At 41.1% G+C, this 25,673-nt stretch overlaps 1 protein-coding gene across 4 annotated transcripts in view; it reads right to left on the bottom strand.

The window, feature by feature from the left end:
- bcl11aa (BCL11 transcription factor A a) overlaps positions 1–25,478 on the bottom strand; it is a 55,004-nt gene extending 29,526 nt beyond the window's left edge. Inside the window, exons 1-2 of one of the 4 annotated variants that reach the window (XM_067422234.1) lie at positions 24,953–25,478; positions 21,207–21,542 (exon numbers count right to left, since the gene is read on the bottom strand). In XM_067422234.1, the coding sequence (XP_067278335.1) occupies positions 21,207–21,542; positions 24,953–25,007 (391 nt within the window). In that variant the 5' untranslated portion in view covers positions 25,008–25,478. Of the gene's footprint in view, positions 1–21,206; positions 21,543–21,936; positions 22,456–24,147; positions 24,573–24,617; positions 24,912–24,952 lie in introns of those variants that run through there. The other 3 variants (XM_067422236.1, XM_067422235.1, XM_067422237.1) reach the window with 3 other exon arrangements.
- Between the last annotated feature and the right edge of the window lie 195 nt (positions 25,479–25,673).

The following is a 25,673-nucleotide window of genomic DNA, read 5'->3' as shown; positions in this document are numbered from 1 at the left end:
TTAATGCAGCCTAAGTGAGCATAAGAACTTACTTAATTTATTTTTTACAAACAACCAAAAAGCAGGGCATTAGGCAGGCAGCATCAACTATAAATATGAAAACAGAAAATGTTTATCTGTTGACGAGGCTATGAATTAGATTTTTAAAATGACACAAGTGCGATATCACTGATTAATACTGCTCTTTTTGTACTGCAAAACTTGCACCAAATTATCACAAACTAGTTTCACAATCAAGTTTAAATAAAGTACATTAGAACTGAGTTTTTCCTCTTGTACAGGAAGCACAGTGGCGAACCTGTTAAGCAAAACAACCTCTGTCATCTCCACCGAGAGCGACGCATTTCGGACTAGGCCATGACAGCGGCGGGCCGCTCGGCGCACGCTGACGAGCGAGGGGAATTGTGCGCTGATTACTGGCAGCTTGCCTTTCTGACTTGGCAGCTAGTGGTCACTGGGGGAGGAGGACATGATAGAGGCAGGATTTAGCCTCCGCTACACACACAGGGTAATGAGAGCCAGCCAGCGTGGATTTATGTGCATTAGGAGGCACTGGGCAACCCGGCCTGTGATACATTTATTTGGCTTTATTAGCCTTGTGGCATATACGTATTGGAGGTAATTTGGTTAAGGCTGTTAGGACCATTATGCAGCGAGCATCGTCAGAGGAGGGAGAGGGCTGTTATTAGCGGTTATCGGATGAGAATTATGAATGATAACGGAGGCCCATCTCTAATTTGTGTGGCTAAGGTCTCCATTTAAATTATGCATACAGTGCAGAGCCGATAAACAGCGGGGCATCTGTGCAAGGATGCGGCCGCTCCTGTGGTCATGAGAATACTCCGGTCCCTGCTTTAAAATAAACACACGCACTTACAAATGCACACAAATACCCACAGAAAATCAATCATGAACTGTGCTCGCCCTTTAGTCTATAACAGCTCTATGTATGTTCTTGTTTGCAGTGGCCTAGGCTGTATCTGCAGCCTGCTGGTCAGATCTGTGTGTGACTGCGTTGTGAGGCTGGGGTCACCCCATTCTGAAGGTCAGCGGGGACATGGATCAGTTTATTGACCGCCAGCTGAATGCAGAGCTCACCCCGGCGGACTGCTCTTACAGTTTGCTCTCTCTTCCTGTGACACGCTCACCTCCACCGGGGCCTGTGGACACTCAGTGTCACAGAATAAAGCTCTTTTGTTCATTTCCGTGTAAAAGATAAATAAATAAAGTGCAAGGGCATGTAAGACATATGAAGAGTGTTACAGTCCTTTAGTCTGCAGGGCACAGGGGTCACCTGAGAATTCGGCTGTCCGCCGCTAACAGGTCCTTCACAGCGCTGTCTGGTCAAGCAGAAAAAGACATCTGTGTCTGGTCACGGGGACCATGAGAGGAAAACACGAAGACAAAATGGGAAAGGGGATGAGAGAAAGCAAAAAGGGGCAAAAGATTGCTGCACACAGAATGAGAGAATGGTCACCATGAATCAAACATTTAAAAACGTATATATATATTACTTTAAAAAATATGACAATATATATTTATTATTATAAATATATTATAATAAATAGATGTATTTAAATCAATTCAAGCTGAATTTTAAGAGGCTGACTTAGCACATAATAATTAACTATGGATTAGATAATTATTCCATTAAAACTGAGGAAACACATTTTCTGTTCTGCAACCATTTGCATGTTATATTCTTGTTTTCTGAACATTCTCCTTTTTTCATTTCTTTTGTACAGTTAACATTTAAATACATTAATAAGCTTCTATGGAGCAACACAAACAAACATCCATCCAGGTATAAATGGGATAAAAGGAACCAAACGTACTCATCACAGTAGAGTAAAACTGCTTTTTTTCAGTACGGCTCCCCCCGTCCTGTGCAAGAACTACTGTACTGTTAAAAATAACTGAAGAGCGAGTAACTCTCTGGCTATTGATACAACCTCAACTCCAGCAGTGAGGTCACACACACAGTCTCCTCCCCCACGGCCCGTCCACGCACGCTCCCTCGCACATGCAGCCGACCCGCAACTTATCAAAGGCATTAACAACTTTTCGTTAAAAGGCTATAAAGTCTGGCAGAGGTCAGAGTTCAAAGCGTCAGCTCTCCAGAGCAGAACAGCACGGCTTATGGAATCAGTGTAATGTGTTTAACAACGCAGAGTTATAAAAATGGAATGTTAAGGAAAAAAAAGAGAGAGAGAGACGGAGATACACTCCTACACAAGCCCCTGTGTGTGCCGGAAAGGCAGAGCGGTACAACATTGAACAAAGAGCAGCCAGGCTGGCATGATGTGTGTGTGTATGTGTGTACGCAAAAGAGAGAGAGAGAGGGTAAGAGTTTGCCCGCGGCATGCCGAGATGTCAAAACTGTCTCTCAGTAGCTGCAGAGAGACGCAGACAAAGGCAGAGAGTCAGCCACTGCTGCTATTGATTACTTCTCACTGGAGAGCACTGTGTGAAGAGGGAAGACAATGGAGCAGATCAAACTCACACGCTCACCTCTCCACCCCACACAGAGTGCCACCGGCCTCTGCTCTCATGCAAACCACAAAGCCTGTGCTGCGCTCGCCAAAAACTCCGCCACATTTCAGAATTAAAGGAATAGTTCAGTCAAAAAAGAAAATGACATCATTAGCTCACCCTCATGTCACTCCTAACCTGTATGACTCTCTTTCTTCCGTGGAACACTAAATGAGAATTTATGCAAAATGCACCAGCTACTCTTTTCCATATAATGAAAGTCAATGCGGACTGTAGTTGTGAACGCCAAAGCATCATAAAAGTGTTTCATGCTACTCACTCAGTGTATTCCACATCTTCTAAAGTCATACAAATGATTTGTGTGATGAACAGACTTAAGTACTTGTTCAATTAAAATCAGTAGCGCTTCTTGGTGAGTTTTATTGATCATATTTTTGATCTCTTCCATGAGTTGTACATACTGGGTACATACACACACACACACACACACATACACACACACACATGTGCACACGAGAATACTATAAATACAATTTAAATAAGTAGGATTAATAATAAAATTTATAATGATATGAACCAAAATAATAAATAAAAATATATATATTTATTGTTATTACGTAATTGTATTTTTTAATAATTTTATCCTAGTTATTTAAATGAAATTAAGTGGAATGAAGTAAAGGAAAATAAATAAAATTAAGAATAAAATAATAATAAAAATAAAAAAATAAAAAAATGTATAAAGATGCTCTTAATCTTACATTTCTTAATTTAAATTTTAACTTATATTTCTTAAATTTCTATTCTCTTGTGTGTGTGTGTGTGTGTGTGTGTGTGTGTGTGTGTGTGTGTGTGTGTGTGTGTGTGTGTGTGTGTGTGTGTGTGTGTGTGTGTGTGTGTGTGTGTGTGTGTGTGTGTGTGTGTGTGTGTGTGTGTGTGTGTGTGTGTGTGTGTGTGTGTGTGTGTGTGTGTGTGTGTGTACATTGCATGTGTGGACTACATGTACTACTTCTTATTAAACTTTAGGGTACTTTTACGTCCCTTTTTTAACTTAAAAGCCCCAATCCTGATTTACTTTCATTATATTTATAAAAAATAAAAATAAAATAAAAAATCTCTTATGCTTACTACAGTAGAAATTACTACAGGCTTGGAAACACATAAGAGTAATACAGTGACCGAAATTTTCCTTTTGGGGTGAACGATTCCTTTAAAAACCTGCATTTAACAGCTGCACAGATTAATTTCTCTATATATTCCATGTTCTATATCCTAATGAATTACACACATAAAGCTGTCTGGGTATTTTAGTATTCAGGATTACAGTTTTGTTGGACACGTTGAAGCTATCAGTTGTGGACTGGGCCCCATTAAGGGCACTGATGTGGCTTTTGATGGTCCTTCTGCAGGAGTAATAGCTGTGGAAAACGTCTCTCTCTCCCTCTCTTTTTTCACTCTCACTCTATGCCTCAGTGCCAAAGAGCTCTTGTCCAGGCAAACTGTTAATAAAAAGCACTTTAACAAGACTTCACACAGCCCAAAAGCAAACATCACAGATACTCTGGGCCCTGTAAGCAGAACAACTACACGTTTACATAACTAAACAGTCAGAAACATCTAACAGTGGGTGAACCTGTATCCAAGATAAACATGACTATATCGTCTCATGGCACAGACAGTAAAAAACAGAAATGGGTTATATAAACATAATTATATTTACATAAACATAAAATACAGAAAAAAAAGATGCAGCCTCTTTGTTTCTGCATTTTTTTTTAATTCAAGCCAATTATAACCCCATAAACGGAGGTGCACCAGGGGTGTGAGGGGGCAGTTTTGGCTGCTGTGTTCAGGATGGAGGGAAAGGAAGGGTACGCAGGTGCTGATGTGAATCTGGAGGGCATGTCCATTCATCAAACGGCCCAATCTTACGGCCCCCGCACACAAACAAAATATGCCACGGTAAACATAATCCATACATCAAACTCCAACACAGCGACCCCATTACCTTGTTCTCTCTCCACTGATGTGAACAGAAACAGTTGAAGGGACGGCAGGTTTAAGGCCAGTAAAGATTATTCACTTCTCTGTGTTCTTTTGACATCCCAGAACCCTCTGCTATCATTTTAAAAGAATAACAACACAAAAATACTGCGGCTCTCTTCTAAAGTAGCATTCCAGGAGGGCTCAGTATGAGAGATTTAAATCTCAATTTTGTTCAGCAGAGTTTTTGTTGTTAGCATGTTGCTAAGCTAATAACTAATTTCTTGCCACCTTCACCAAACGTGTAATGAGAAGCTTTAAGGGCTCAGTTTTCTGGCAAACTAAAAGCTTGGCAGTTTAATGTTTAAAAATGAAAGGCAGCCATAAATGTTAGTATTGTAATTTTACAGTTGTACCATAAAGTTTGACAAAACGAGGTAAAATGATACAAAGTCTTTGAATCAGGAGAGCATCAATGCCTTCAAACACAGCTCACTAGTTTTTGAAAAGAACAAATGAAGTGTGGAGGGAAAGAGACAGTTGAAGGAGGAAGTAGAGGACTATATTTTTTCAGTTGGTGTCGTGGGATTTTGCTTTTGAAAGTTCCTGTTTGTGTAGGGAGTGTAATGCTAATATCAAATAAAAACACATTACGAGACACGCGTTTTTGCAGTTTCTTGGACACCGTGTGTCTGTGTGCACAGCATGTCCAGAAATAGTCTGTTGGCCAAAGTTGCGAGAAATAGTATCAAGTTTGCTCTGTGCTATTTAATACACACATAGCCAGATCACATCTATCCTTAGAAATCCAAGCCAGCTAAGACGGTGGGCAGGGTGTAATGAATTCCATGTTGTCTATGCTGAGCCTGTCCTCCTATACGTACCACTCTGGCCTCTCTATGTCCGGCCAGCCTGTCAGTCTGGCCTGGAATGAGCAGTATCTGGCCTGTGGTTACATCTGGGGTTCAGATCTCTGACCCCAATCGGGTTACATGTACCACAGTCCGTTCTTCCACACACATACATGAGCAGCAACATGAACACACTCTGAAATGCCAGCCGCCTCATGTAGCACACACACTGTGACCTGTGTATCTGCCACCAAAACACTGTACTGGGTGCCAAACTTGTACATGTATATGCCGGTTTGCTTACAGGGATAGTTCAAAAAAAAAAAATGTGCACAACCTCATGCCGTTCCAAATTGTATGGCTTCTATGGAACACGAAAGTAGATATTTTGGTCCATTCAATGAAAGTCAATGGGGTCCAGTGATGTTTTGGACCCCAGTGACTTTCATTATATGGACAAAAAACAGTTGAAATGTTTCTTAAAATATCTTCTTTAGTGTTTCGCAGATGAAAAAGGATGTCTAACAGGTTTAAAATGCCATGAGGGTGAGTAAGTGATAATGAATTTTCATTTTTGAGTGAGCTATCCCTTTTAATAACAGACAGACACATGGTATTCAGGAAGACTGATAACACACACACACACACACACACACACAAATATATATATATATATATATATGAAGCTTACATTTGAGTGAAGACTCACATTTGCCGGTATGTCCAAGTGAATATAGGAGAAGAGCTGCAGATATTCACAACCAGTTCCCAAAAGAGCACTTGGAGAAAATTTCTAGACTGACTATTCAGGTCAGCCACACACACACTCACTCACATACAAATAAATGTGACTGCCCTCCGGCAAACACATATTTGAGGAAAAATAAAACTCACCGAGAAATCATTCCACTAAAACTGGTGCAGGTTAATAAAAATGCATAAGCATTACTGCGATTATGTCATAAACATCTGGTGACATGCTAAATGCTTTGAAGAGCAGAGCAGAATGTACATAAACACACACACACCCCACACTCTCACACACCAATACAGCTATATAAAGACAAAATATATATTTTTGGTCTGGAAAAATCTTTCAAAAATCATTCAAACAAAAACATTCAAAGCATTAGGCCAGAGTCACCCCTCACAGCCCCAGCCTGTGATTGACAGTTGGTGGCCACTAGCGTGATCAACTGGATAACTTTTGTGCTGGTCATAAGGCAGGTGTGTGTGCATGTGTTTGTCTGTGTGTGTGGCAAGGCTGATTAACTTCAGAGCAGACCAGTACTGACCTCTGTCCCCTGTGTCCAAGCTCACCTTTGATACGGCACCTAGCATGAGATGGGGAAGTGGGTCGTGCCTTAGATAAGACAGAATGCTTTTATGGCACATTGCTCAAGAAGAAAGTTGTCTACCCTCGCCCTCACAAGATCATTCTAGTGTGGAATATTTCAAATGTTTATGTATCAGATCCCACTCCCGTCTCCTAAAAAAAAACTAAAAAACTTTTTCCAATGTTTAGGTTTGATATACAACGAAATTCAACAAATCAAGAAAAGCAATAAATACTAAATCTGTTCTATCAAATCAACAGGAGTTATGCATTTGTGACTTTTCTTGATTAATATGACTGCAACAATATTCAAATTCTGCCCAATACCAATAAGACAATAATAAGCCATTATTATAAATCTACATTGTTGGTTAAAAAAAAATTGCAAATAAATCATTTGTATGCTACAAGTTGATTTGATTAATGAATGTGCGTTATGAAAGATGAAGGATACGTTTTCCATTTAAAATATGCTATAGATAAAAGTAAACTGTTTGAATTAGGAGAAAAAAATACAATAAATAAATACTGTTTAAAAGTTTGAGGTCATGTCAGTTTTTTTCCTGTCGTAAGGGTCGTTTCTTAATTCTGTATAATTGATACAAAAAATACAGTAAAATACAGCACAAAATACAGCAAAATATATTGTGAAATATTATTACAATTTAAAATAACCTGTTATCAAAATGTAATTTATACCTGTGATGGCAAAGCTGAATTTTTCAGCAGCCATTACTGTAGTCTTCAGTGTCACATTTCCTTTAGAAATCATTATAACAGGATTCTTTTATGAATAGAAAGTTCAAAAGAACAGTATTTTTTATATGCATAATTTTTGTTACATTATGCCTGTCAATTTTGATCAATTTCATGCATGCTTGCAAAGTATTCATTTTTGCCACAAAAAAAAAACATACCGACCCCAAAAATTGTAACAGTAATATCATTTCCATTACAAATTTTAAAGGCCTAAAATTCCCGGATATTTGGGTGCCCGTGGGAACCCAAGAGACCCGTTGTCTAAATCAAACGACCTAGCCCAACTTTTAGATCACACTAGGACTGAGTTATGAAGCACAGTCACAACTGATGAATCACTGTTGCTGGGTCAGTGCCGGCCCAGGGTTCACTGACCATCCCTCAGAGAAGAGGGAGAAATCGATGGTGTCCTCTGTTGGCTGAGGGTAAGTGGGTCATACATCAGGGGTCCCGGGTTCAGCGAGCTGCTTAGCAAGTGGCGATCAGGCACTGGGCGGACAGTGACAGACTCCACAGAGAAAATGCCCTTGCTATGGCTCACTCGACATGTGACCCTGTCCAGCCAAACACACACACAAGGCCTTCATGTCCCACTTAATGCCCTGTTACAGCTGAGCTCAGCATAATGGCCGAAACGGTCATAAAAGACCCCTCAAACACATCGATTCCTCAAAGCGGGATTTCCTCAACATAAAAGTGCTATTTCTTGTTAATTTGAACTACTTCTTTCCTTTAAATCACCAAGAGAGACCCGCAGGTCATGAGCATTATCAGAATTGTGCTTTCATTTTCTTTTGTGTTTTGTTTTTGTTCTCGAAAGTCCTCCAAGCTAAAGAAGATGATGACGGAGCCCAGGCTACAAGGCCAGCTAACCGGTCTAAACTGGTTCTGACATTGGAGGGTGTGCAGCTGGTGGAGAGAAAAGTAGCCTTGTTTTTGCCTTTAGCAAAAAAGGAACCTGAAGCATTTGAGGAATCGGCTGCAGGTACAGTAAGAGAGAGAGAGAGAGAGAGAGAGAGAGAGAGAGAGAGAGAGAGAGAGAGAGAGAGAGAGAGAGAGAGAGAGAGAGAGAGAGAGAGAGAGAGAGAGATAGAGGAGAGAGAGAGAGAGAGAGAGAGAGAGAGAGAGAGAGAGAGAGAGGAGAGAGAGAGAGAGAGAGAGAGAGAGAGAGAGAGAGAGAGAGAGAGAAAGAACTCAAGAAAGAGATGAGAATGAAAATGAGAGGTAGGAAAAAAACAAGCAGGCAGCAGGACTGATGAGCGAGAGAGGAGGGTGAGAGGAATTGTAAAGGCTAGAGTGAGTGCGGGCTATGACACTGTCCTCATCAAACAGCTGGACCTCAGCCAAGTTCATCTGTTAATGGACAACCACCATAGGGCCCCCAGCTCTCCCCCTTCAACCACGCCTCCCTCACCCCCTCAAACCCTTGCTGCTCTCTCTTTCTCCGAAAAAGAAACAGACGTAGATTATTCTAAAGCCTTTTCTTTTTGTTGGAGATAAACAAAGTACTTCAGGTTCAGGGCTCACCCTGGGACTTTGACAAAGCAATCTATCATCCTGTCTGGCTCAGCCAGTTTGACCACACTGAGTCCAAGGAGGCTAATGGACCCCACTGGACAATTTTGTCTTTGTGTGGATGCCCCCTCCATTCTGCCACCACCGTTCGATGCCCCCTCACAGGCATAGATGTGCTTGACCAGGCCCTCTCCAACCTGGGTCCGTCTCTTCCTCTGTTTTATTACATAGCAAAAAAAGTGAAAATGCTTCTCGTTTGCATTTTTGTAATGTACTAAAATATTTTGAATTACAAATCATAATCAGCTGATTGAATTATTGAATAAAAAAAAAATGAAAATGAATTTCAGAAGGTATTAGTTTTAATGACTCCACATGCTTTATCACCAGCATGATCCAAAGAATATCTGACAAGAATCACTTGATCAGTGGGACAAATGTGCTTAATTATTAGTGCGGAATCTGAAATATTTCTTATTTTAAATCATAACGTATCTTTGTTTTAGAATATTCAAAATACAAAAACATTACTTATTCCCAGGTATAAAAATCGTCTTTGAATGTCATTTTTTTAATGTGGACATTAAAGATGAGAACGAGAGTTTGTGAGAGAAAGAGCATGGGAGATAAGAGATTAAAAGAATGGTTAGCATTAGCCTCAGACGTGTCGAGACACATACGCCTCCTGGATTTTCCCTGGAATGACATGCAACGGAATGAAACTCAAGAGAGGGAAACGTATAAAAGAACAAGAGAGGGAGAGGGAGAGAAAGTGCAGGAGAAAGGGGGCAAAAGAAGTGGACTTAAGAGTATTTTAGTCATTGCTTACGGGGATTTTCAAACAGAGGGCGATTTTACTTCAGTTTTTGTCTTGCAGTCAAAGGGAGCATTATATATTCTTTTCATACTTTTCCTCGGCCAGGTATTACATTTGTCATATTTCCCAATATTCTATGCAGTTGATAAATCATGTGGTATAAGACATGTCACCCATACTATCAGAAATGTTTAGAAAGTTCCTCACCCACTTTTGGAGATATATTTGAAAGAGAGAAAAAACAACTTCACAAATGCTAATAAAGGTAATGAATGTAAAGCAACAAAGAACTAATACGTAAAAAACAGTGACATCAGAACCTACAGTGATTTTGATCTCCTGAGCTTTAAACACAACACAGCACTCTATCAGTTCTTGGTTCATGAAGTTAGACAAGGTAAAATTACTTGAAATTCAGTAAGTGAGGCAAATTAAATTAGAAACTGCTCCAATGGATTCAAAAAAGAACCCACTTATAAGAGCTATTCACTTGGGAATCAGACTTCACTGCTTGCGTGGTGCGTTTTTGTTTAACTAAAAAGTAACGTCACATAAGAGACATTTATTTGAGAATCTGTCTTTGCTGGTCATGCATTTAAAAACATTTTTTTTTTTTTATAAAAGAAATAAACGGTACCAGTTATTGTACTATTCAATAGTATACCAACCAAATTCATGAGAGTAAACATTAATTTACTATGCCAAACATTTTCCTTTACAGCAGCAACAACCAGGCATGTTACATCAACTAATTAATATTCATAAGCCTGGTAAAGTTTAAAAAATGTCCCCACCCACATTTCTGATCGTTACTGGTTTCTGCTGACAACTGATACAAGGATTAAAGCAGACATAACATGAGCAGGCCGTCTATATATCATGCATGGTCCAAATACACAGGTAAAGCCCCGCTGCGTGTTTATGCATGCATGTGTGCGCGTGCGTGTGTGTGTGTGTTGTATGAGCTCAGGCAACAGACTAGAGACAGCAGCACCCATCAGGGATAGGTTCCTGTTCAGAGCACAAACAGACACGGTTCACAACCCCCACTGTGAAACAAACAGTCCAGAGACTCTGCCAGGATCTCATCTCACACTTACACACACACACACACGAGCGAATGCATGCGGCATACAACAGATCACACAAGCTGACTGCAAGCAGTCCAGAGCAAGACGTCTCAATCAAACAAACATAATTCCCAAAGGATGACAACACATTCTCTGCTGTACAGGTGCAAAAAGATAGTGACAAAGAGGGAAAAGAGCTAAAAGCAGAATTCAAGATGGAATTAGACACAGATGGCCGAAGAGCAGACCCCAGGATGGAGAGATAGATAAAGTATTTGCTTTTTAAGTCCGCTAATCATGGAGAAAAAGAGAACTAATCAATCCGTATTACAGAGATCAGATGTGCCGCCCGGGACGAAGTCAAACGGACAGCCAACGCTCTTCCCCTAAACATGCACAGCCGTTTCGTTCTTTCTTTACCCATTTTGAGACGATAAATTATCCATTAGATTTCATCATATCTTACTAAGGCAATTACATCAAGAAAATGATAGCGCGTTTGGAATCAATTATGCATGCCCTTGGCCGGAGACCAGAGGCTGGGAAGTCGGAAAGGGCAGATCCACTCCGCACATGCACACAAACACACACACACACACACACGCATACATGCAAAGAAACCCATACTACACTGCGCTACACACACACACACACACACAAATAAAAAAAAAGACCCTGGATCTCACAGATGTGCCCCATCAGTTCATCTTACTGCCTAAAAAGTTCATGCACTTAATAATTTATTTGTGTTCTGGATACGGTTTCCCAGCTGAATATTAACAACTTTGAAGCGTGCTCACAGCCAGGGTAGGGCTAAAGCAGTCCGGAGGAAACAGTGCCTGCCGAGTCCCACCGGCCCGAGTCCATTCTCCTCCCCCCCCTCCTCTCCTGAAACCAGCGTGTCCGTCCAAGGAATGAACCATGCAACTTACTTTTTCCCTGATTAAGAATTCTTTTTCATTGCAATGTAGGTTTCAATGCCCCCTCAAAGCATTTTTGGCAAAAACCGACGAGGAGGGAAAGGAAAAAGGGTAAAAACCATAATCATAATATTATTATTATTATCATTTTATTTTAAATGTGTACACTTTTCATCTGATTGCCCATTATAATATATGTAATAATATATGCATTTATTTGATTGACATTTTTTGTCCACAAGCAGCATCTTGCTGGTTCAATTACATATGACGTCTCTCTTTTGGGAAATGCATACGCTGAGATGCGTGTCCCCCTACGTGTGTATATCCATATGGACTCCTCCGACTGTACGAATGTATGTTTGAGATCTGGAAGCGTTACAGCCACATGTCCACATGTGGAGGGACACACGCAACGTGCTGAAAGATTTAATTAATTTCCCTTAGCATGTTAACAGAGAGCCTCACTTAGTAAGACAAATCACTCTCAGAAAATGGCACTAGCATTTGAATCCCAGCAAGTGTGTGTGTGTGTGTGTGTGCGTGTGTGTGTGTGTGTGTGTTTGGGTGGGGTGGGGGGGGGGGTTCTCAACATCTGCTTCCTCGTTGGGAAGGGGGTTTACGGTGGGTTTGGTGCAGAAAGAAATGTGTGAATGTTTTCATATGCAGAAGGTAGAATCGTCCTCTGCTCTGTGTGTGTGTGTGTAATTTGAGTGGTTAGACGAGACTGCTATCTCTGCAGTGTGTTACAGCGGCAGGCTGAGCTGGGTCTGATCAGCAGTGATTAAGTGCGCCCCCTATGCAAAGTGCATTAATGAGGGTGTGCAGAGTCATCAAGTAAATTAAATATGTCAAATCTCCCGGTGAACTTTCAATCTTCACATACAAAATGCTGCTTTCATTTACATCCTCCATTTCTCGCTCAAAATCCGGGATGAAAAAAGCAAAGCACAGAAGCAATTTATACCTTTGCTTCTTTTCTTTTTTTTTCACAGGACCCCCCTCCCCTGTGTGAGCATGCACACACACACACACACACACACACACACTAACAAACACATGCATGCTTTCTCATACACAGCTCCCTGCAGAAGGTCTGACAGGCCGTGCTGATGTGTTCAGAATGCGTATGGTAATAGGCCAATCAAAAATGCAAAACAATTGGCAATTACTGAGAAGACCTAATGGTCATTAGAATTTACAACTAGGTAATGAACTAAAGTCTGCCCACACCATGCATATTCATAAAGCAATTTAGGCTTTGAAGATTAAAGAAGTGCTTAAAATTCAAATGAGCCTGAGCAAATTATCAGTAAGATTCAGTCAGGAAGTAGCGGTGTGCGTGCGTGTGTGTGTGTGTCCCCAGCACATGTTTTTACGAGTAGATGTTGCACCATTTTCCTCAAGTTTGTTAACAGGAAAAGCTGCCCAGCGTGTGTGTGTGTGTGTCTAAGCGAGTATGTGAGCCCCGTGGGCCTGACGGAGGCTAGTGAGGGTCTAGGTGTGAGCTCAGAGACCAATCAACACAATAATGGCTGCTTAACAAAGCTGGCTCTCAGCTTTACTCGACTCTTCGAAATCTTTATTTGTCTCTGTCTTCTCTCGTTTGGATCGGTTCATTCATAAAGAGGAAACGCTTTTCTGGCAATTGCCGCTTTATTGAGTAAATGATCATTTAAAAAGCAGTTCAATATTTGCGGTATAGCAAACATCTGATTAGGTAGAGCAGTAACAGCGGTAATAAAAGAACTTGCTATGGTGCGGAAGGATATAATAATTTGTTAAAACAGAGCCATAATAATTTGCCATTCATTATGCAGATTATAGTGCTGATTTAATACTTACAATGAAAGTGGTTAAATTAAATCAAAGTACTAGCAAAATAAAAATACACTGTATTTTTCAAAAAAGACAATTTTGCACAAAAAAGGTCATGCTTCCCTTGTTTTGTACTAGACATATTGCTGAGAAATAAACAAATTTCTCCTTTATTATACCAACAAAATACGTTTTTACATGAACGCTCATGGAAAGACAAATCTTTGTCTTCATCGATGAAATGAAAGGTTGATATCTGTGTCTAACTGTACATGGATCAAATATTACAGCCTCTGTTGTCACAGCAAGGCTGAGTCTGTGTGGGCTGCAGCTGGGCTCTGGGTGGCTTCATCCCACTCAAATCTAAAAATAAAGCAATTAACTTATTGGCAGGTAGGAGGGGAAAGAGTATGACAGGCCGTCCTGCTCTAGGTGAGGGGTTGTGACCCACATGGGTCTCTCCAGCACAGTAAAGAAGAGATTCAGAGTACAGTCACCACTGGAACTGACAGAACAGAACATTTCTGAGGATCTATATACAGTATATAAGTGTGTGCACACACACACACACACACACACACACACACACACACACATGCATGCATACGAAGCTAGAGTGAGCTTATCATACTATGAATACTATGAGCTTATCATACTATGAGTAGCCAGAAGGTCCAATATCAAACGCTAGAAGAAGAATCATATAAACATAACAAAGCAATCATTGTTAAACTGTTTGATTTGCTTCATTTAAAAATGCACAACAAAGTAATAAAGAAAGCTCACCAGAACACTATAATGTGATGTTTCGAGCATATCAGTTCATCCGTCCAATGAAGAGATGATTTGCTCGAAAGCATCACATGATGTACTTTTTTGGTCATCCATTTTTGGATGTGCTTGCTTTCCATGTTCTTTTGATTTCATCTGATCCATTTTACATACATAAATTTTCAACAACAAAAAAATAGTGTTTATTAATCTATGAGAGATCCGAGCCCTCATCACGCAAAACCCGCCGGCATGCCATCACAACTGCAGAGTTTTAAACCACATACACACATCCAAATACGTGCGCACACACATACACAAACACTACAACCCACTAAAACTAGGCAGGCACCCAATACCAACATGAGCAGAGCAGGCATCCACCCAAATCACACACAAACACTGAGAGGGAGATACGGACAGCAGCTCCAGTCGTGGCACGCACGTTCTGGAGGACCTCACAAGGGTGAGGGGTGTGGAGTGGCTTCAAGTAAAAGTCTGAGTGAAAGGATTTGACGGTTATCCACCAGCCTGCAAGAGACGGCCTGTCCTGCTTAAGACTGCCTTGTTTTTTTTTACATAACCGGATCATAAAATGGGTATAACGTCCTGTCTTCACCTGTGTGAGAAATCTGAGGGCACTTCCCTGAGGAAAATTTCATTGCTCAGTGATTTTACTTTTATATCTCAGGTGACAACTTTATGATTGGTGGGGGGGGGGGGGGGGGGGGGTAAATTAAAATCAAATAAAAATTACAGTTTGGTTACGGAAGAATAGTTCCATCTGAGATCTCATTTGATTGCAAACCTTGGCAAATCTGAGCATTGTTAAACTGGAGAAAAATCTGCTTTTTTATAGCTCAGTTTCAAGTAACAACTTTAAGAAGGGGGATAAAAGAAACTTAGGAGGAACATCTGAGACGAAGTTGACCTTTACTCAGATGTTTTGCTAAAATTATTTAGAAAAAATAAAAAATGAACGGAAAAGGAGATAATCGTTTACATACAAACAAGAAACCGAATGTGGATGACTTAAAATCAAATTAAATCTCTAGCTCAGATAAGACTTGGCAAATCTAAGCACAATCTGAAATCTTTTCTATGAGATTCTTTGGGTCTTTTTCTGAAAAGAAAAATCGGAGAAGCACAGGATTTTGGCAAAAATCTCAATTTGATCTCATTGTCGTTTTGAGCAACTTTGGAGCAACTAAAGCGATCTCGTTTGTGATTTTTCTTCCCTACAGGTGGAAAGAGGACCTCCCTTAAGAGATTAGGAGAGACAGAATGATAGAAGGAGCGACAAAACAGACAGGAAGGGAGAAGAAAGAAAAAAACACTGAGCGCTCAAGGTGTCTGTAGAGACTCAAGTCCTGCCATCTGTAACCATTAGAGCCCAGATGAATTGATCGTATTGAGCGACCCGGCTGGCGCGGGGGCAAAGCTGGTCAAGGTGACCTCATAGTGGAGTTGTGTCCGCCCAGAAATACCAGGAGGGATAGAGAAAAAAGAAAGAAGACAGAAGTAAAAAAATGAACTAGCCTAGCTCCGGAGCAGTGACGAGGCTATCGCATGTGTCTGACAGCGTGTGTGTGTGTAAAAGGTAAACAGAGTAGTGGAGGACACCCCTCCTGAAGCCCACCCGATGCCTCCAGCCCTGCTCTGTGCCAATTTCTCTTTGGCATTGGCCACTGAGGGATGTCCTGCAGTACTAGTGCCAACTCACACACACACACCTCGCATGCACGGCCGCAGAAAACCACAGAAAAAACTCACAGGCCCCTCGCAGCCACAAACAAACGCGCGGCCTAGTAGTTCTGCCCCATTCCTATCTGTGTTTATAGACGCTGTCTGTAATCCGCAGAGATTTATAAATATGCTTTGTAGTACATAAACATTTTTATGGACGCGTTCCTCTAAAACATCTGACACGATTTGAGAGCTGTAATACGACAGGACCCAGTGGGTCTGCGCGCGTCCACCCACATGCAAAACACGCGTGCATGTTGGCACAATTAAAACGAGGAGCTCAGACCAGAGTGGAGCTTGAATATCAGCAAAATGATCACAAAATCTCTCGGCAGAGGCATAATCGCACTTCTCATGAACCTGAAATCAAACCCTACACCTCCTAGACCTGCACGTACCTGCGAACGCCAACGGAAACTGAGAGCGATTTTACATCAAGCTTTTATTTTTCGCCTAACATCCGGCGGAAAGACAAAGCGATCGCTCGGGGTAGCGCAGGGAAGACGGCGTGATCAGGTGGCATTATGGAGATGAGGACAGACAGAAAGGAGAGAGAGCTGGGTATTTCTCCTCTTGTGATGGAGGAGGCGATGCCATTGTCTGCAGGAGGGAGGGACGGGATGGGGGGGGGATGAGAGCGTCATTGGGTGCTAAGAGCGTATGAAGGGGTGCGGGGGTGGGAGAACTGAGACGGAGCGGGTGGCACCGTGCCAGGCAGTGCCCGTCTGGCTGCTAAATACCTTTGTTTCCTTGCACGCCAGCTTTGCCGCAAAAAAACAGGTAAAACGAACTTGATTTTTAGGGTTTTAAGATATCAAATATGCATTTTTCATTTAATACCTCTCAATTTCAATTGGATATAACAAAAAATGCTATTGCACAAGTGACCAAAAAAATACTCTCGTTCCTCATTTTTTCCCAGGCAACACGAAATTCCCAACCCAACAAAAAATGTGTGCTGTAGCCCATTAGATGAGAATGGCGAATGAAAGGAAGCCGTCCACCCCCACAGCACCGAGCCGACTGTATCATGCAAATCAAGCCCAGGGATGCAGAATATCACAATGTTTCTGCGAGGGATGCTGCGAGACACATCTCCACATGCAGCAAAACAGCTCCAAGAGAATTAAACATCGTTCTGTGCTATTATTACACCTCATCCCTCTGGAAAAGCTGCACACCTCCCTCACACACAAACACACACACACACACACACTCACACATTCAGTAATGCTATTTTTCCAAGATCAGACATGAGATGGTACGCATTTGCAGGGACTAGATACAAACACATGGGCATACAACAGCGCGGTATTCTTTAAAAGGGACGACGGTGAGAAGAAATCCTGTCGTGAAAAGAAAATAAAAAGGTTTGGAAAATTAGGACCCCCCCTGCCAAATTCGAATACATATTCATAAAGAGTCGCTTCCAAGGCATCATCGCCGCTCGGGTAAGACATGTCTCTTTGTCGCTTCCTGATAATTCATTTTCCTGATTGTGAAAAAAAAGGACATGCAAGGTTTGGGTGTTGCCCATTATTAAGCCGTGACAGCGCACACACACACACACACACACCTGCACAAATAAAATAATCTTGTGACACTGAGCTGCCTCTGTATACATGCATTTTTTCACATGTGCCATCTATTACGTATGTCAGAAACACACTCTGCTATGCTGCACGGGGCGGTTTAGAAAATAAAAGCAACTGCCGTGGTAGCCTCGGTTATCATTGATGACCGAACGTCAGCTAACGCTGTTCCTCACAAGTCCTCTTAAAAAACTATCAGTGTCAGCACACTCGCAGCTGAACTCCAGAAGGGCGCTTTGATGATAATTATGATCATGACAGATCGTCAAGCTCCAGATAATATGTGATTTAAAAAAGGAAGAAGAAGAAAAAACAATAAGGGGAAAAAAGCTTAAATTGCCGGGGTCTTTGTTAAGCCACTCATTTGGGTCACATTTTGGCACAGAAAATTGCAGGCAGCTCACATGCCAGACAATCGCACACAGTGTAATTGATTCAATATTAATTGGATGCCCCTGATTTACATTGACTGCTACAGCCATATGCATAGCAGAGAGGGAGAGAGTGACAAAATGGGCGAGCGAGCGAGCGGGAGAGTTAGAGGCATTAAAAACCCACCCAGCAAAGGCCATTTAAAAAACAATTATCTGTATTGAGGTCCGTTCTGCATGGCGGCAGTGTTAGTCCGATCTAATCTGCCGATTTATTGGAGAGCAGTCATAATTTCTGAAGGGCTGCCATAGCGAAAGACAGAGTCTTGAAAAGCGTTTGATAAAAATAAAAAAAAGGTTCAGAGCTCCAAATGGCCCCATATCGTGAGCCTAAGCGAATTCAATCTGTTCCATCGACATGTTTTTGGACAACGCGTTGCGAAACAGAAGATCATAGGATGTTACTCTGCATAATTTTTACATTTCATCAGACGTCTTACATTGTGAGGCAAAGGACACGATGCAGATTATATCAAGAGAGCGTATTCAAAGCTTTGGGAGCAGCGTTAATTCAACTAGACAGTTTTGTGACAACCCGTCTAATTTTTTGCCATTTTCAGGGAATAGGAGGCCCAAAAATTTCATTTAGAGATTAAAAATTAAATAGATGCATTATGCTTTTATCAAATCACAGCATGTGAAAGGAGAGGGTCTCAGTCTTCTTTACTAAGGCCCTCTCACCAGGATACATTGTGCTATTTGGGGTAATACACAGCCACACACGTGTGTGTGTTGCCACTTTCTGTGCTCACACAGCAAGTCCATTCCTCTGTGGCAGGTACTGCTTTTCCTCACATTGAGTTGCTCTATATGGAAATGGAGATGTTACATCACACATAACAATTTCCTTATTTGGTCATCTGAACTACACCATAATGATCCCTCTTAAAATAGATCAAATAAATTATAAAATACATAAAAATAAACAATAATAAAAAATAACATAAAAAGTTGTATATATATATATATATATATATATATATATATATATATATATATATATATATACATATCTTTAAAATAATATATAAAAATAAATAAATAATAGAAAGAATATATGTTTTGCATAAATAACATAAATAATGTTTTTCTTAAAAGTGTTGAACTATCACCTTTCACTTCACCCTTTCAAATTCAGTTTTGCAATGTTCTAGCCCACCTCTACCCTAGGTACAGATACGCACACACCCTCACAAAGTATTCCAGTTTACATATTCATGGTAAGCTGCAGTCATAACTAACCTTGAATGTGTTATGTCTGAAATCGTCTATAATATGGCTAATTAATATCTCTTCCCTGTCTGACCTGCCATGGCAGCAGATTTAGTAACATGCTGAGAAGCTGTTATGGTCCTTCCCACAAAATTGTTTAAAAAAAAATAATAATAACAAGCACACATAATACCAGTGACCCAACGCTATCAGCTGAACCCTGATACATTATGATGTAAATGAGTTTAATAACCCAGTTTAGCGGCTGACAGAAACAAGAGACGTGTGCGATAGCCGGCTCGCATAAAGGTTGTATAATTTGTGCTGAAACTGCATCAACATGCTTAAAACAAAGAGGGCAAGCAGGCAAAAATGACCCCGTTCAGCCTCTGTATCTGATCAAATTTAAACATACTCTAGCACAGCATAGTGTTCCACAGCCGATTATTTCATACATTTTGCACGCACACAACCTATACGGATGCATTTTCTGTATCTCAAAATATGCAAGTGGGAACTGTTGGAAAACAACTTGATACTTGAACTCAACCGCTGATAATTAGCCCAGAGCAAAGGGTCAAGTCCAAATGACTGTTGATGGGGCTAACCGGACCCAGACGCTTCCTGGAACCTGATCTTTGAGGCAGACCAGAGAATGGCCAACTGTAAAGCCAGGCCAGAAAAACAGACTGGAAAGTCTCACTCTCACATTTTCTACATTTAAAAAACAGCCACTCTAAATCGCCCCCACCAGCTCAAGACACTCATAGACACATAATAGCACGCCGACAACTTAATTTCACTTAACGCTCAGCTTAAGGAAGATTAGACTTACGCTGCTATAAGATTCCAGCGCTTTCTTTATTTTAAGTTGTTTACGGTGGAAATTAGGAGCTAGCTTGTTTGCTGTTTTTTATGACTGTATTTTCTATGTTTTATATAGTGCATAAAGTCAACCTCTAATTAAAATGCACATCCACAAAACTAAAACAAATAATTAGTATTTTATTGTTCCCTGACAAACCAAAATAACCAAACGGCTTTCCATTTCCTTTCCTTTTTTGACAGAAAGTGAAAATGTGCAGGCGTGCATTTATACGGATAAGATGTGGCTGTGCAAGAACCCACAACGAAATCAAGATACATCTGTCGAGACCACATGAGAGAGGCTGTGCAGCGCAGAGAGGCATTTCCCATGAGCCAGTGGACACACACCGAGGGGGATGGCCTCTCCTGTCACAGCAAGGACTCCTCGAACCGCCCCGCCATAGCCAAAATCTCCCCCTCTCAATCCCTCCTTTTCTTCCTGTAGGGATGAGCGGCCCACCGTGCCATTAAGAACACACCCTCTGCACTCTACTTTGGCGGCCGGTAACAAAACTTGCGACTTTTAAGTCAAAGTCTGCCACTATGTGCCTTGTGGGGAGTGAACTGCAAGTTACAAGAGAAAAAGGATTTCAAAAACTCAAAGTGCAAATGTGTGGGAATGTGTGATCTACAGTTCGAATCTGAGCTTAATTATCCAAATCCCACAGAGTCCGACTGTAGGAGATCCTTGATTCCAAGCAGCGATGATCTTGAGATAATAAATCAGATTTTAAATGTTTTTTAGTTTTTTTTTTATCTTTGTACTCTATGAAGTAATGCCGGTTCCTCTTTTGGTCTTCGTAATGGCTTCTCACTCTGAGGTTTGATTGAATATACCCCCTTCCCCTTCCTGCCCCACAGCTTTTAAATATTCAGCACTCTGATACGTCTCCAGAGCTGCGAACGAGACGCCCCACGGAGGAAGGACATGTGTCTACGATATGTGGCCCACACAACAACTCGGCTCCACCACAGATTTTCCTCACAGAGACACAAAAAATAAATATCACATGGGATGAGGTTACCTGTAATGGTTTCCTGTTTGGGACAGATTCCTCGAGAAGACGTCGATAAGCAGTCATCATCCTCCGGCGTGACCTGGACGCCCACCTCCACGGGGTTGGACGCTCTCCTCAGCTCACCGTGCGAGGGCGAGGGGGGCTTATCCACTGCTTTGTCCATGCACAAAGTGCCATTGCACTGCTTCCTTTTGTGCTCAATGAAAATAAGGATGTCTCCCAAGGGGAAGTTCATCTGACACTGGCCACAGGTGAGCAGGTCCTGGTCTCCCTCTGGAGATACCTGTACCAGCCCGTGCTGTTCCTGCCTCTCCTCCGAGACCACGGCTGACAGGGGCTCGGCTGCACACAGGAAGAATCCATATGCGACACAGAGGGAACGAAAAAGCAGAGGGAATATTAGAGACTGGGTGCTGTAATGAACGCAGTAAAGATGAGGGAGCACATATATATCACGAAAAAAAAAAAAGAAAAAAAAAAAACATTTTATGCTCCACATCAAACTCCCACCTTTTTAATTTCAGGTTCATAAATGTAATTACTTCACACAAGTTATAATACAATAATAATAATACTTACAAACATACAAAAAAATCAATTAGTCTTTGCCAGTTAAACGTCAATGAACAAATACAAAAACTAAAACAAATCCCCAAACTAATAGCAAGGGCATGACAACTGATTAACATTTGATTTATGATTATGTAACTGTAAAAGAAACGTAATGGTGTTATACCTGCATTTGGTGAATTAGCATCTGTATCTAAAACTACAGTGAATTCATCTCAGTCTGACTCTTTGTTTCACTCAACCATACACACATCTGGATCGTGAAACGACTGCATGGACAACACGTGTAGATATCCAGCAAACCCAACACAGTCACAGCTGCAGCAAAGCATGCTTCACACCGTAAGGACTACTAGCTTGTTCCCCTTCACGATAGAGTTAGCTTTAAGGTTCACACACTCTCACACACACACGTGCAGGTATTTTATAAGGATTGTTTAGTGAAATCTTTTGCGCAGAGGTTACACACTAGCTTGCTAACGGTTAAGAATCTTGACCTTCTTTATAAGCTGCCAATTTCATGCTTTAATGAACCTAAAACCACAGAGAATCAAAAAATAGATTTTAATTTTAGTGGGTGATGATTGGTACAGATTTTGATAAAAAGGTGTTGGGATCATGTGCAGGTCGGATAAATTTACTTCAGCCCAGTCTGGGGCAGCTATTGAGGAGCAGATGTGGAGTAGCCTACCTCAGACGTGCTAATGAAGAAAATATGCGAGACATTTGCACGTCAAATAAAGACGATAAGTGTGATAATTCTTCCTTATACTTTTCGCCATTTTTGTTTAAGTTTAAATGCTCATCATACAAATAAATAAAATAAAGTTTAAGCGATTAAAAGTGAACCAAAACCATTTTAATTCTCATAGTGATATTGATTCGTAATGAATTCGTAATGATAACAGCTGTAGAACTAGTCCAGTTATGTGTGATTGTGATACAGCACAGAGATAATCGATATATGCAAAACTTCAGATAGTATTTAGGCTAATAATAATACCGAGGCGAGTAGGCTATCATAAAGTTACAAAATATATATTTCTGTAAAAATACGTCACAATAAAACAGCAGCCTATATTCAACACTTCATTTAGCTACAACAATTATAGGCTATACTTATTTTACTATCGCAGCTGCAATCTAAAGATATCCGTACGCATAGTATTGAATTATTTCAAATAAACTTTCCAAACGGCTGGCCTTGTATAAATAAATGATTCTGTAAATATTTTGCAAAGGAATATTCGACCATCTAGATATTTCAAAAAAAAAAAAAAAAAAAATATTAAGTTGGCTCAGAAAGTGTGGAAAGTGTGGAAAAGTGTAGCCTATCACATTGAGTTTTCCCAACTGTTTTAAATTCCACTACACTGCGCTGGCAATAAAAAAAAACTATATTACATTTAAACTTTTTTTACTGAGAATATTTTTAGATATTTCAGATTAATTCAAGAGTCCAAAATCAAAAGAAACTGAATGCCAAAAAAATATATCTATATATAATATTTTCAAATAGTTCGCTGAAAAGTAGGCTCTATGAACGTGGACATTTAAAGCTGGTTTTAAATAAAAAATAAAGTTTGTCATAACAGCTCATTCGTTATAGTGTCTCTTTCACTTTAAAAATAGCTGCCTTCTGTGTAATTATGAATTAGATGGCAAAGTTTATCATGATTGACATTTGGTCTATTTGTAGCCTAATCCTCCTTTGTTAGTTTGGTCGATTTATTCCAAAAATACAAGGTATAAAAATTCTACATGTCATGCCAGGTCAGGACAGGGTAAAAAAAACAGTTCATATACAATACGTTTCGCTCTTGCTAACATATGGTCAAATATAGATAAAGATAGCGGTGAAACTGATCGGGTTCGAGTGTAGTTTATGATCGTCGTCTGCCCCCTAGCGGCGGATTTCTGACACGTACAGCAGCGAACACACGGAGTAACCCGCGCTGAGATCCCACAGCCTGTGTGTGTGGAAACCCAATAATGTTACACGATACTTTACAATGTTACAACAACTCGGGATTTGTGTCAAACATGTTTATCTAATAAAACGCGGACTAACGCTTTTGCAGTGTTACATTTGAGATACCAAAAGGTAGCCTATATATCTCAAAGACTGGAGCTGAAACGTTTTCGTTCCGTCGTCTTCCTGAAAACATTTCAGGTCCATAAAATACAAAGCACACTTGATTTGCAAAAATGCAACTTGCCACAGAACTTCAAGACATGTTTGGAGTAAAATAAATAATTCTAAATGTAATTCTAAGAATAGTAGCCTAGCAGTGCTACAAATGTATGCATACAAAAAGCATGTTTTCTCGATGCATTTGTATCTAAATAGTTGCATTACATTTAGGTTTCGTCTTACCTTTGCCACCGACATTTAAGACAAAATCAGGCCTACGTGAAATTGAATTTATCCTTGTAAATGCACTCGAAACGGCAAAGAGCGTAGCGTAAATTCGTCTCCTACTGCTTTAAAGCGAAAGCCCATGCAAGTAGATCAGAATCGCGTATTGCTTCAAATGCAAGAAAAGCTTACGTTTAAAATTCGAACATATTTTACATGCAGACGGGTTTCTCTGCGGTGTCGGTCTCACACAGGCGACTATGCGTACTCTATTTGCTGGCAGTAGGTAGTACGCGCACGCGGCGCTTGTAAACAGTCGGACACGAGATTTTTCCCAATCAAAATTCACTTCCACTCTTTGAAAATCTTCCAAAAATAGTGCGAGAGGGGGGAAATCCTGCCCAGAATCGCAGACAGACAGCGTTACGGGACATTCCACGAGATGTGAGCGTAAATAAGCGACAGAAAGCAAGCGTGCATATACCCACCACAGTCCGGTATATGTGAGCGCTTGCTCTTAAGTGGTCAAAGCGGCTAGGGCACGAGAGCCAAGACATATGCGCCTAAACACAGAGTCGGCATGAACTTCTCCAAGTATAGCGATGGAAAGCAAACTTTTCTGGCATTTCGGCGGACGAAGGTGCGCGTAAAGGCATTTCAGGGATGGGAGCGCTCTCTTCTCTAAAGTCCACTTGATCTGCGCTGTCCAGTGTCCAGTGTGTCTTCACTGAGAATTACGCTCCTCTCCAGCAACTCAACACTACAGAACGGAGCCAAAAACAGGTAAACGCAACGGGCAAAACATATATTAGTCTTTACTTACGCGAAAAATCCCGTTTGCTTAAGTGCTGGGGTTTGCCTTGCTTGCGGCGAGACATGGTGGTTGGTGGTGGCTTTCAGCTCGGTTCACATCGGGAGAGCCGGGTTAGAAGGGAGACTCCAGAGAAAATATCTTCATCAATGCCTTTGACATCCAAAATAAATTAGAAATAATACAAAGATGGCGCAGGGAAGATGGATTGTGGGATAGCCGTCATGGCTTTTTTGAAAAGAGAGAGAGAGAGAGATGAAAAAATGGCAAAAGCCCCCCTGAGCTGCAAGTTCAAGTGCGGACGTGACGTCCCTGCGAACTTGAACGTCAGGAGATGGATGGACATAGACATACAGAACATGGGCAGGGCAAAGCCGTGGAGTGGGAGGAGGGAGTGGAAATAACAAAACCAATGGACACTCATTAGGGGCTGGACATGAAAAATAGACCCGAAGAAGCCAATGGACAGAAAGATCAGGGGGCCGGACAAGAGGCGAGAGAGAGAGAGCGAGAGACAGGCACACACAGAGAAAGAGAGAGAGGGGGGAGATATGCTTAATGAAAGCAATGTGCGCTGCGGTGTGTGTGTGTGTGTGTGCGCGCGCGCGCGCGCTGGGGGTGGACGCAGGAAAACAGAGCACGAAAAGCCAATGGACAGGAGATTCAAGGGGGCCGGACATGCTATATATACAAAGAGAGGGGAGAGGGACCTCGCATATAAGGTTTCGTAGTG

The sequence above is a fragment of the Pseudorasbora parva genome, chromosome 17 (assembly GCF_024679245.1).
Source record: "Pseudorasbora parva isolate DD20220531a chromosome 17, ASM2467924v1, whole genome shotgun sequence".
NCBI lineage: Eukaryota > Metazoa > Chordata > Actinopteri > Cypriniformes > Gobionidae > Pseudorasbora > Pseudorasbora parva.
This window is presented reverse-complemented; position numbering and strand designations above follow the sequence as displayed.